The sequence below is a fragment of the Centrocercus urophasianus genome, unplaced genomic scaffold (genome assembly GCF_019232065.1).
Source record: "Centrocercus urophasianus isolate 14NV4802_14NV808 unplaced genomic scaffold, USGS_Curo_1.0 seq_9, whole genome shotgun sequence".
In the NCBI taxonomy this organism is placed as follows: Eukaryota; Metazoa; Chordata; class Aves; order Galliformes; family Phasianidae; genus Centrocercus; species Centrocercus urophasianus.
The window spans coordinates 28,732,771-28,745,827 of record NW_024885532.1 but is presented as its reverse complement, the minus strand read 5'-3'; the positions used below and the strand labels follow the sequence as shown (position 1 = coordinate 28,745,827).

Genomic DNA, 13,057 nt, shown 5'->3' with positions numbered 1-13,057 from the left:
AAGCAGCCAGACACACCAGCCTCCAGCTCCAGAAAGGTGATACAGCTGCCGGGTGCCGGTCCATGAATTACCGGGGATGTCAGATCTATGGTCACCGAGTCTCTCTTAAATTATTATTATAAGTGATCACAGTGGCAATATCTCTTGACACAGTGCCATGAAGAAACCAACAGGTGATGGAAAAAAAAAAAAAAAAAAAAAAAAAGCATAAAGGCAGCAGCCATCAGCACAGCACCTTTATTTCCTCTCATTTTCCCCTTGAGAGATGCTCCCTCCCCTCGGGGCTCGGGAATTTCGCGGTTCCCCTGACGGCGAGGGGTGGGAGAATGCGGCGTCGGGGCTCTCGGGGACTCCTAGGGAAAGCGGTTTGGGTCCCCTGAGAGACGGGAGGCTAACGGAGCAGCAGCAAAAAGAGGGAGGGGAGGAGGACGGCTCCGAAACCGCGTCCAGGTACGGGCTCCTGGCTTCCCGCAGGGACCCGGGGGGCTGCAGGGCCGCGCAAGCTGCGATCTTCGCTCCGAGGGTCCTGGGTGAAGGAGGCGACTCCGAAGGGCAGAGGGCAGCCGGCTCGGTTCCAGCGCCCCGCAGCCGCCCGCCCCGTCTCAGCCCGGGTCCCGCCCCCGAGGCAGCCCTACTCCCAGCGGGAGCAGCTCCGCTTCCCTCGCCGGCCGGGAAGGATGCGGGCGGCAGCTCCGAGGTAATTATTAATGGCCGTGCCCACCGAGGCCCCCGGGGCGGGGAGGAAGTAGAGGAGTGAGGATAAAAGGGGGCGGCGGGGGGGGCGGGAGGAGGAAACTGCCGTCGCGGAGCCCCGCCGGGAGCATGGCTCCGCTGCCGCGGGTGCTGTTGGTGCTGTTGGTGCTCGGGCGGCCTCTACTTGGGGCACCGGGGCAGGGCGCGGGCACCTGGGCCCGCTTCGCCCGCCTTCCCTACCCGCAGGACCAGCTCTTCCTCCACGACACGTTCCCCGACGGCTTCCTCTGGGGCGTGGGCAGCGCTGCCTATCAGACTGAGGGTGGCTGGCGACAGGGCGGCAAAGGGGCTTCTGTCTGGGACACCTTCACCCACCGACCCACTACTCCAGCAGGGTCCATCCTGCCGGGTCCAACGGGAGGAGATGTGGCCAGCGACAGCTACAACAACATCTTCCGTGACATCGAGGGGCTGAGGCACCTGGGGGTCTCCCACTATCGCTTCTCGCTGGCCTGGACTCGTCTGATGCCCAACGGCACAGCACCCATCAATCCCGCTGGGCTGGCCCACTATGGCCGAGTCCTGAGCTGCCTGCGAGAGCTGGGCATAGAGCCTGTTGTCACTCTCTACCACTGGGACCTGCCACAGGGCTTGCAGGATGCCTACGGTGGCTGGGTCAGCCCTGTCCTGCCTGACCTCTTCCGTGACTACGCCGAGCTCTGCTTCCGGCATTTGGGCGGACAGGTCCGCTACTGGTTGACCATGGACAACCCTTATGTGGTGGCCTGGCACGGATATGGCACTGGGCGGCTGCCACCCGGCGTGCAGGGCGGCCCACACCTGGGCTACCGCGCGGCGCACCACTTGCTGCAGGTAAATGATGGGTGGCCCTAAAGTGGGTGGTGGGAAGGGGCTTTCTCCTCCCATCAGAGGAGCTGTGGTGGCTCCTCAGCCCATGGATTATGTCAGCAGGAAGGCTGCCCACAGCCTTCCCCATTGTATGGATCAATTTGCTGGGCAGCAGCTGGATTGGAAACTAAATCAGTTTGGAATGACGGCTCGGGCTGAACGAGCCCACTGCTCCTTGATGGTAGGCAGGTAAAAAACATACTCTTCATAAACTGGAGATATGAGCTTTGTATTTGCAGTTATCTTAAGGTAGTGACAAAATAAAGTGGCAGATAGGTTGTGGATGCCCCATCCCTGAAGGTGTTCAAGGCTGGGTTGAATGGGGTCCTGGGCAACCTGATCTAGTGCTTGATCAAGGGGTTAGCAGCCTTGCCCATGGCAGGGGGGTGGTACTAGATGATCTTTGAGGTCCCTTTCATCCCAAGCCATTCTATGACATGGAGTTGAATTGTTCTCGGTATGCCACAGAAATATTTACTTCTGCCCTCCAACATTTGCAAGTGCTATTGGGGATGGGTGAGATACATTCGGCTGTGCCAGTTCAGCACTGGCTTGCAGTTACTGTGGAGATACTCAACACATCTACGGAAAGAATTTGAACATTTAATTTAAAAAAGTCTTACTGAGTTAGTGGAGACAGTAGAGGTAGCTGAAATATCATACTGAAGGATGCTCTTGACAAAATACAGGCTTTTCTGACAATATAAAGAATTTTGGGGAAAAAAAAGAATTTCTACTCATCAGCTGGTTTAGTCAGTGGCATAAATACTTTGCTATAAATAATTTTTATACAGAGTATATAATATAACTGTAATTTGTACTGGAAGTGTTTGTGGATTCTTGAGGAGAATTAAGCAAAATTGTGTGCAAATCTTTTCACCAGCAGGATAAAGGACTGCTAGACTCCTGTCTGTCTAGCAGGAGTGATGTGGCCCCCAAAGCACGGTCTGTCATACTTCAGTGCACGTTTACATTCTTCTGCTTACCATGGCTTACCTGCAGCAGTTGTGTTGTAGAGTATCATGCATGAGATGAGAACTTCAAGAAAACATCCAACACTTCTTATTCAACCTTTTGCTGCTTTCCTGCATTGCCTTTGCATTGTTTAGAGGTATACATATTTTAAAACAAAGGATAGGTGGGGAGGATGTGGGCAAGATATCAGGTGGCACTGAAATTGCTGGTCCAGAAACCTTTGCACTCTCAACAGCCTTTAGGGTGCACCTAGACAAGTTTGTGCTGTGATAGTTCAGTTCACTGAACTGAGTAAATGAATAGAACTATTCCTAAACGTCAGTACTTGCAGGATTAGCCACAAGTTTTGCAGCAAGGATGCATCACCTCACATTTTTGTGCTGTTCAGAGAGTCACTGCATAGCTGTCAGTGCGCTGTTTGGTACGCTTTGCATAGTTACTCTGAAGGCAGTGGGGCTCCACACAAGGGCAGGGGCTGTTGCTTGGTGCCTGTGGTGCAGAACCTCAGGGGCTGAAGCTCTGTGTCTCTCTCCTTACAGATGACATGCGACAGAAATCATTAGCTGCAAATGTGAGCGCTCAGGTTGTCAAAAGGAAGATTACCTTGGAATCATTACTTAAGGGTGGTAGGCTTGCTGAGATAGAGTTTTAATGTTGTCTGTCACTTTATTGTTATTTTCTGAAGTGCTGTGCAAAATGAGCAGGTAATGAGGCTGTTCATATTCTGTGTAGTTCTTCCCTCTACCCATTGTTCACTTTGTAGCTTCAGACTCAAATTAATACAGGCCTTGGAGAGCAGACAAATAAATGCCATGTCTGTCCTTGGCTTTTCCATAGTGCTGTCTGTGCTAAGTATTGATATCCCACATCATTGCAGTATCGGAGTCTTTCATAACCTGAAGCATATGGTTGTTTTCATAAAAGTGCTATGAAGAAGGAAAGTGCCTTTGCTATTTACCAAAGGAGAAACAGAGGCACAAGCTTGTAGAAGCACTGTAGAAAGTACAATTGAACCAGGAAAGCTTACCAGTACTTGGTTTAGTAATAGAATCTCAGCATTGGTTTTCTCCTAGTCTCCATCATTCAGCTTGTTCACTATTGGTGAACATTTCTTTTTATGCAACAGCATAAGGCAGTAAGGTATCATTGTATTTTCCATGTTTCACAAATGAGGAACTGAAACAGATACAATTAAGATCAAAAGTGTCCAGTGATTGTTAGTGTCCTTTTTCTGCTATGTGATTGTTGTTTTTTTATTATTGGTAAGTTATGTTTTCAGCTCTTCTACATATATGAACCCAAAATCTCAGATCATTCCTAGAGAAAGAAGGGGATGTGATGCTCATGGAGAGGAGCTCCCATCCGTGACTCCTCCAGGTTGGAGGCTTCAGCAGAGGCAGAGAGAGATTCTTAAGGACAGAAAAGTTACCAGTTCTGGCACTGCAGTCCTCTTTCTGCTTTCTACATTACCCAAGCTTATTCATAATAGACCTTTCAACCATGCAAGCAATGAGATAGGAAGCTGAGAACGTTGCTTCTTTGACTACTCAGCCTGCTATCTGTCTTGTAATAATTGACAAAATGATACCACACGTGGTAAAAGTCTTGAATTACATTTCCATGTGCAAATTAAATTTTCCTCTTACATAATTGTTGCATGACTGACTTTACAATTTGAATATGGTTTTTAATGGATGCAGGACAGTGTATAGTTTTGTAGGTGACTTTGGTCAGTTATTCTCAGGAGCTGATGCAGCCTTGGTTTGTATAAGAGCAGTAGTTACTGGCCTATTTCTTCATCACATAGCTTGTAGGGTGTGCACCGTGCTACTGGGAGATCCAGTTCTTACAGCCTCATCAGTAAAGATGAGGTTGTGTCATCCCACACAAAAATACCCTTTCAGGAATCCAAACTTCTGGAGCTTTTGTCTTACATTATCTGAATCATCCAGTCCCAGTCTTCTTCCTAATTCGTTTTCCTTCTCTGTGGTGTTCTTGTCTCTTTTCTTCCAGTGAAATTAAGCCTGCAGAATTTTTGTCTTTTAAAAGATAAAACATATCCTCACAAACTTTTGGTTCTCAGCAAATGAGCTGACGGACTCTTAACATGGCATTTTTTTCCTTAATTATAATATTTAAACAGCTTTAAATGTCTTCTTTCTGCATTTATTCAAACTGAAGACCCTCAGGAGTAGAAAGCTTAATAGCCAGTGAAAGGTGAAGTCTACTAATTTATTTTACAGGACACTAATTAAAAGACTAAATAATTTCCTTTACATTCTTGAAAATTCAACGTATATGAATGTGGATTTTGGGCTCTCTCTTTTTGAATGAGTTATTTATTATCTGAATAAATAATCAAATAAGGCTGTGATTCAATTCAGGTTGTTCAGTTCAGGGTTGCTGAAAACAGTGTGATGAAGTTCAATCTGATTAATGTTGTTTAAGTTTGGCTTGAATGGATTTTGTCCTGTTGTCCTGCACTTGTTAATTATCTTTCATTTTTCCACTACAGCAACATATCAGACTCTGAATGGACAGAATAGGAGGCACTTTTCATGAAGACTAAATAATAATCATTTAAAAACATCTATCTAAAAAAAACAGTTTAAGGATGTGTCCATAGTTGTTTGTTCAGGGATGTCAATCATTATTTGTTGAAAATGTCTCCCTTTGATAGTATTTCCATTGACACTTGCGTAGCTTTTGACACGCACTTCAAACCTGCTAAAAAACAGAGGAAGCAATGCACATTTATTCACAGAATAAATTGGGTGGATCAAGTACAGGTTATAAAGGTTGGCATTCTCTTTGAGTCAACAGCCCAAAAATGTCATGCCAGCGATCTGTCGTGTATCTGATGCACCTCTTGTTGATAGAGGTCATTGTATTACGTTCTGTTTTTTTGCAAATGCATTTTTTCATTACTAGTTCACACCATATTGTCTGAGTTGGACGCACTTGGATTTACTCAATACAAACAGCATTTGCAGAAACAGAAGAACACTTTGTTTCCCCAAAGAAGTGAGTGGAACTGCTGCTTGGAAACCAGTCACATAGCAACAGAGTACTGATTTTCCTTCCCTTCCAAAACAAAAGGTAAGTACACTTTAGTTGACCTTCAGTTCTAAACCTAATAAGGTGTCAATAATTGCAGCACAGGAGAATGGTTTTTTCTTGCTGCATGTTGTTTCTTTCAGCATTCAAACAGCCATCAAACTTTCACTCAGTGCAAGTGGAATTACTTTGGATTTTCCTGAAAGCAACACAGCTCATTGTAGTTGTGAAAGAACATCTAGTTGTGTTTTTTTCTTAGAAAAAAGAAAAAATGATTCGAAGCAATAGTATTTTTTTCCCTGTCCTTACTGTCATTAAGACTTAATTCAAAGAAGAAAAACCAGATTGGTTCTATTTCCAGTTCTGAATTTCAGTCTTTTTTCCAACTGGGTAGTGTATATATAGTTGTAAATAATTTACTGCAGTAATGATTATGCTAATCACCAAGCATTTGAATTAAGTAGTTTTCAAATGCCAGAGATGACAAACAACTACAGTCAAACCATGCAGCAAATTCAAATGCAGTTTTCTGTGCAAGTGGCTAGGAATGTTTATGCTGTGTTTGCAAATTATATCAACAGCTGAAAGTTGACGTACCTTCCTGAAGCTTTAGTCACCAAAAGAAAAAAAATAAATTGAGTTTCGTTTTCAAATGTGGTAAACAGGAGTTTGGTCTTTCACCGATGCTTGTGTTATTAGAATTACCTCCAAAGATAGAGTATATAACTTTCCTCTTGTCATTTCTACCTGAAAACACATGCATTTGCTAAAGGAATGTTGTTTTAAAATATTCTTATGGATCCAAGTTGAGGGAGGGAAGATTTAGGTTGTATGTTAGGGGGAAGTTCTTTACAAGGAGAGTGGTTAGGCCCTGGAACGGGCTGCCCAGGGAGGTTGTGGATGCCCCGTCCTTGGATGTGTTCAAGGCCAGGTTGGATGGGGTCCTGGGCAACCTGATCTAAATGTGTGTGTTTGGTGGCCCTGCTAGGCAGGGGGGTTGGAACTACATGATCCTTGAGGTCCCTTCCAACCCGGGTGATTCTGTGATTCTGTGTGATTCTACTGTAATAAAAACTGGTTTGTTATCTTTGAAGAGTGCCTTGATGCTTAATTATAGAAATATCAGGACTACTTGGAGAAGGAAAAGTAAAAGTGGACTCCCTCAGGTGTATACATTCTGTAACATAAAAAGCTTTTTTAGAAACTAAAGAAAATGTTCTTAACACTCAACACACAGGACCTAGAAAAGCTGTGAATCTTTGTATTTAATTCTACAGACAACCCCAAATCTGTGTCTTTACATCTCATTTTAAGTGCCATGTGCCTGAGCATTAATTGTTACAACAGCAGTTGCTGGAGATACCAAGGTGATATTTCTGGTTCCTATCCAAGGTAATTTAGTATGCTTCCTTTTTAAATACCATGCTTTTCATTTAAGATCAAAGTTTTTGCTTAACATATTGGGCAGGGCTCTGCTCTGTGCCAGAAAGATAATGAGTACTGATTAACAACAGCTTAATATAGAAAAGGGCACTTAGATAGGCAAAAAGAAATATCACATCTCGCGCAGTTTTATTGGGTACATGAGTGTAAAGCTGTCCGCCCCTTGATACTCTTTATTTCCCATTAATAAGGCCACAGAAAATCAATACATTCTTGGTATTTTCTTTTTAACTTCTTTCCTCAGTTAGAAGAGATTTCTTATAGTTTTGAGGGATCTGAAGTGTATGGCAGGACTCCTGTCACCATCTGTTCCTTTGTATGGCAAACTTCTCCATTTTCCACTTCATCTTCTATGAAAGGTTTCCAGTACTGAAGGTAGTTAGTTGATGAACACGCTTCCCACACATACTTTGGGATATTATTGGGACCTGAAAAATAAAGCCCACCCTCATTTTTTTGCAGAATTAGATGTGTGTTTTGATTTGAGAGAGCTGGCTGTTTTTTAGTCCCCCACCTTTTTGTTCTGACCGAAGGCAAGAAGCTCCTATTGCTGTCCCTATGATGGGTCAAGTAAAAGAAGCGTCTATTCAGCAACTGTTAGCTGGTGAAACTGTCCTTTCTGGTTCAAATGACTTCTCCTGTGAGGATAAAATGTTTTCTGGCATTAGAAACCTGCTTCACTCATCACATGCCCGTCTTCTGGAGGGTCAAATTCTGATCTCTCTTGCTTTGGTAAATACAGTTGGGCAATTACCTTAGCGTGATTCCTCACATTTATTAACTCTTTTTTTGAGTAACAGCATCTCCCTTGTCTACTCTGAGAAACAAAATATTTGTATCCCTCATCTTCTACTATTTTTTCAAGTAGACATGTATATAGGCAGTGAATACATCTTCCATTTTCAAGCAGCAGCCATAAGGACAAAAAATTGAAAGCAATGCAGCATGCAGTGATTTGGAGATGCTGCGTTGGTGATTAAGGTAGTTGTCACCACTTGCAGATGCCCAGTCACTCAATAAGCAACATCAGATCTTGGTTTCATCCCCTCTCAGCTCCTTGTGCCTCCCCAGCTCCTTGCTGGCAGAGCAGTGTGAAGAGTTGAAAAGTCTTTGACTGTGTGTATGCACTGCTCTACAACTAATATATCAGTGTGTTAGCAACACTGCTCTCATCCTAAATCTAAAACAGGGCATCATACCAGCCACTATGAAGAAGATTAGCTCTATCTCAGCCAAAACCAGGATAATAAGGTTGTAGAAAATATATCAGAGTATTTTGAAAATTACTGAAATAAATATTGGACAGATATCCGAGTGAGAAGGTGACCCATGGAATATGGCCATGAATATAAACATGAAAGAAAAGTCTAGCTTATGGAAGAGAAACAGCACTGAATTTGCACTTGAAAGAGAATGTGCCAGTGTAAGCAGAAGGTGGGTTGTCAAGAAAGAGGAGTAAATGGCTAAGCACAAGAGGAAAGATATGCATTTTCCATAGCCAGGGACTGGAGCTTTCAGAAAAGTGGGGTGAGTAGGAAACAAATGATATCAAGGATGTACAAGAACTATATTCACACCAGTGTTCTCTCTAAATACTTCTAGGTATAATAAATATCAAGGAGAGGAAGAAACTGTAGAGTTAAAGGGATAAATATTCCACACCAATAAAATGAGATTATCTAATAAAAGACATTGGTAGCCCGTGGAGAACACTGAGCAGGTGTTGAAGGTTTTTGTGTCTGTAATGGCTCTTCAGTGTTAATGGTAGAACAGTTTCAGAAATGACACTTCTGATGCATTTCTTGGCAGTGGAGGTGACTTGTAAACCTGTATTGTATATTCATATATTTCTTTGCTTGCAAATTCATAGCAGAGTGATACATGACACAATTTAAACTCTGCAAATGAAACTCAGTGGAAGAAAAATTGTAATACGATGTGTATCAACAGTGAATATAGTTTGTTTAAGATATTGATGATAGCAACTTCTGGCTTGCTGTAACAGCTTCAGTACTATTCTGAGAGCACAAAAACCTTGGCCTTCTACCATTTGTGGTATATTGCCCTGGAGATTTGGCAGAGGAGGTCCTTCTAGTCACATACTGGGGTAAGTAAAACAAAGCACTGAAGAGTCTCTGAGTTTGGCCAGATTTAAGCATATTTGTGTTGCTTACTTTGTATATATGTTTAGTCTGGGAAGAAAATAGTGTTCACTGTCATGGAAAACTACAAAAGTTTAAAATTTAGTTTTGTTTGGATTCTGAACAAAAAGATATTCCAAATTCCCCCAGTTACCAAAATCTTTGCAGATGCTGTTTAAAACAGCTGGTATAGGAACTGAGGGAACTGGACTGTGGATGGGCAGATGGGCTCTGCTGCTTCTGTGTGATGGGAAGCACGGGGGCTTGTGCACATCTCAGGATCCAGCCAGCCTGGGATGCTGAAAGGCTGGGATTGCTGCAGGGCACCCTGCAACAGGATTTTGAGCAAAAGGGCTAGCCATGCACATTTCCAGTGGGCTGTCACTTCAGTCTGCACATTTTGATACTTGCTCTTTAGGTCATGGTAACAGCTGAGCTTTGAGTTCTGTTTTACTCAGCTTACTGCACCTCTGAAGACAGCTGAGTCATTTAAAATTGGTCAGGAGAGATTATGCTGTGGAAAAGCCTTGTTATTTTGTGAGTCCAAAAGTCAACCCAGTAACCCTCTTGTAGGTTAATCAGTTTAGTGCCCTTACTAAAGGCTAGAATATGTATGTCCCGCTGGGATTATGTCTTGCCGTGCAAGTTTACAAGCTATTTGCTTTACGGTTGGGAAGACAGCAACATCTGTTTGCTTTGATTATATTTCTAGGAAAGACAGCAAATAGTTGGGTGGGAAGAGGGGACAGGCTTGGGGCTGTTGTTCACACGCTCTGATAAGAGCTCACTGAGATTTTCCAGTGCCTTTTCCTCAGTCAGCTTTTTCCTTGTCCTTTTGAATATGCAACAGCTCTACCGGGTCAGTTGTTTTCCAGAGCTGAGGGCAAAGTTTACTGAATTTGTTCATTTGACTTTCAGCATTTTAAGAAATAATTTTTGCTGCAGGCATGTGACGACTGTAGTTATTGATTAATTATTCTAACTTTGTTTCCTTTACAAAATATATATGGAAATGATAGAGTTATGCATCATCTATTTTCTTTTAAGAAAGTAGATCAGGAATATGTTGCATTGTCAGACTGGGTGGTTATTCTTCTGTTTTATATTGTGTAAGTAATGCAACCTTACTTAAAAGGCTATCCAATAATTCTGACCTCAGGTTTGAAATGAAACTTTAGCTGGCTTATGATGGCTTAATTGTAACCCTTACTTCATTCTTACTTTCTGTTCCTGTTGTAGAATAATGTCAACTTGGGAACAAGCTGTGTTTGAACAGCTCAGGTTGGTAATCTGAGTGAAAGGCCACCAGAGCAGAACACCATAACCACTTATACATCCCACGAGGGGGCACAACCCAGCCAGAAAGAGCCTTAACAAAAGCAGACAGTGATAGGAAAGGGAATCCCCTAGGAAATGGACAATGAATGAAGAGCCGGGGAAATCTGACGAGTGCTGAGTTGGAATGCAGGGGGATGGACTTAAGAGAAATTACTGCATTTTTGTGTGCATATTTGGCACTAAAAATTAAACTTGATGTGAAATGAGTCCCCCAGAGGTAAGGCATTTGCTGGTTCATTTTTATTTGTAAATCTCATAGGAGCTTTTCTGGGGAAGCTGGCTGGTAGTTTCATGAAGTCACACATCATGCTTCACAGCGATGGAACTTCAATCCAAGATCCTGTCTTGGCTTCTGGTGTTCCACTTGCTGTCCTCCCCTTGCCACCAGCACTGGGAGGTGGGGAGCACTGAGCAGCCAGAAAAAGGAAGGAGAGCTGCTGTGTTAAGGCAGAGCTTTTCAAAGTAGCTTAAGGAAAATCATTGAGAAATGAATTTTCCTTTAACGTCTTTTGAGAATCCTGTCACTTCCAAGCAGATAAGTAAATTAACTACTTGAACAGATGTATTCCTTGAAGAATATGTGTATTCTTGTACTCATGTATCACCTCAGCCATGCCAAATGTAGGATTTTGGGAATGCACTGAAAGAGCTCTAGAACTCAGTTTTTTTAAATCCAATTCCCCTTCCAGCCATGAAAATACCTTTTGTTTTGAATGTGAAGGGACGGTTGGGACAAACAGAGCAAGGAATAATGCTGCTGGAATATGGTCCAATGGTAGCTTTGCTTCCTTATGATATGCTTGGTACAGTCAAAAAGTCCTTTTTCTTCCTTACTGTTACCTGTCATTAGTGCCTTCCATCAGGCCAGCTTGCCTTCCTTCAGATTGCTGATACCTCCTGTTTTCAGAAAGCAATGTAATTCAGTTAGAGCAAGTCAGAAGGATCTAAAACTTGTGCAAGTGGAATTTGCTGATTCATTCCAGTTAAAGTATCTGAGAGAGATATGTCATTTCCCAAAGAAGCTGAGAACTAGGGGAAATAAAAGGTCATCATGTTATTTTTACTTTGCCATGGAAATTCTTGTTTTCCAATTTTGATGTGTTATCAAAAGTTTTTCTTTTAATACAGTGAGTCAGTCAGTCATTTCATCCACTGATTTCTGTATTCCCTCACTGGATGAGTGCCCATGGCTTCAAATTGGGTCAGTTTACCCTTGTGAAATTGCTATATAAGCTACTGCAGTATGACTGACTTCTTGAAGCTGCAATCTGATGGCTTTTATTCTTTGATGAAATAAGTAAAACAGTCTCAGAACTGTCAGGGCAAAATTCTTGCACCGTAGCTGTTTCCTCATGTCTTATATTCATAGATGAGCTGCTTGTGCCACTTTTGTGTGAAACAGTAATTACTCAGTTATTTTTCCCACTCCCTCACCCTGTTTCTGGCAAATAGGAAAGCAATATTGAAAATGGCTGCTTAAAAGAGGGGAGAATTCCAATAAAAGCAGCAGGAAATTGGCACGGTCATTCTCAGAGTCTGGATATTAGAACTGGCAAACTGTAGCACAGAGCAGCTCAGAAATGGTATTTTTCCATAGCACAGATTAGAGTAATGATATGGACACCATCTCAAAATTGGTTGTTGGTGAAATGGTAATAGGAGCAGCACTGTAAAGGTACTGTCTTGTGGGATCTGATTTTGGGTATTCTGGCCTGGCAGTCAGGAAAGAATTTCCCCCAAGTTGTATTGTCAAGGAACAGTGATGGTTCTTGTGTCACCTCATTCTTCCCCTCTCTCAGCAACATGGAAGGTTCACAGGTTCAACTGGGAATTTTCTCTAAATAACTTCCCTTCTGTTGCAAGGCCTTAGGAGTTGATGACATCTTTGTTCTCTCCAGTTTTATTCCTATGGCCCCTTGTGACATTTGGAGAACCTGGGTGGTTTTTCTTGCGTTGAAAAGCTTCTGGGTTTGTTTTGTGGCTCACAATCCGATGAACATGGGAAAGAAGTTGAACAGTGAATGCTACTGAGTAGTATCTGGGTTTGGAAGCTTGCTGTAATACTAAACTTGGTGATCCAATTTTTTGCTGATAGACTGTTCATTTTGAGGGAGTACTTCTTGAGGGGGGATAATTTTAGGGATGAAATCAGTATGCAAGTGTGAACTACAAAGTTAGAGAGGAACTGAAAAGGGTCAAATACACATTGTATCGTAGAACCATAGAATAGCAGAGTGGTTTGGGTTGGAAGGGACTTTTAGAATCTTCTAGTTCCAGCCCTTCTGCAGGGTTGGACACCTCCCTCTAGATCAGGTTGCTCCATTCCAGCCTGTTCATCATGTTCCCAGTGTGGGAAAGGACCTGGGGAGTCTGGAAAAAGACTTGTGAAGTGCTTGCATTTCATATTCATAGGGGATTGAGACCCTTAGACCATGCAGAAATGCCTAAGATTTTTCAGCATGTGGCAGAAAAGGTCATACTGGGAGGCATGCAGGGAAAAG

The 13,057-nt window shown here is 42.9% G+C and overlaps 1 protein-coding gene across 1 annotated transcript in view; it reads left to right on the top strand.

Annotated features, from left to right (window-relative positions):
* Positions 1 to 265: 265 nt before the first annotated feature.
* Positions 266 to 13,057, top strand: part of KL (klotho) — a 47,400-nt gene continuing 34,608 nt past the window's right edge. Inside the window, exons 1-3 of the mRNA XM_042839149.1 lie at positions 266 to 450; positions 537 to 697; positions 1,085 to 1,566. Coding sequence (XP_042695083.1) covers positions 266 to 450; positions 537 to 697; positions 1,085 to 1,566 — 828 coding nt within the window. The remainder of the gene's footprint in view (positions 451 to 536; positions 698 to 1,084; positions 1,567 to 13,057) is intronic.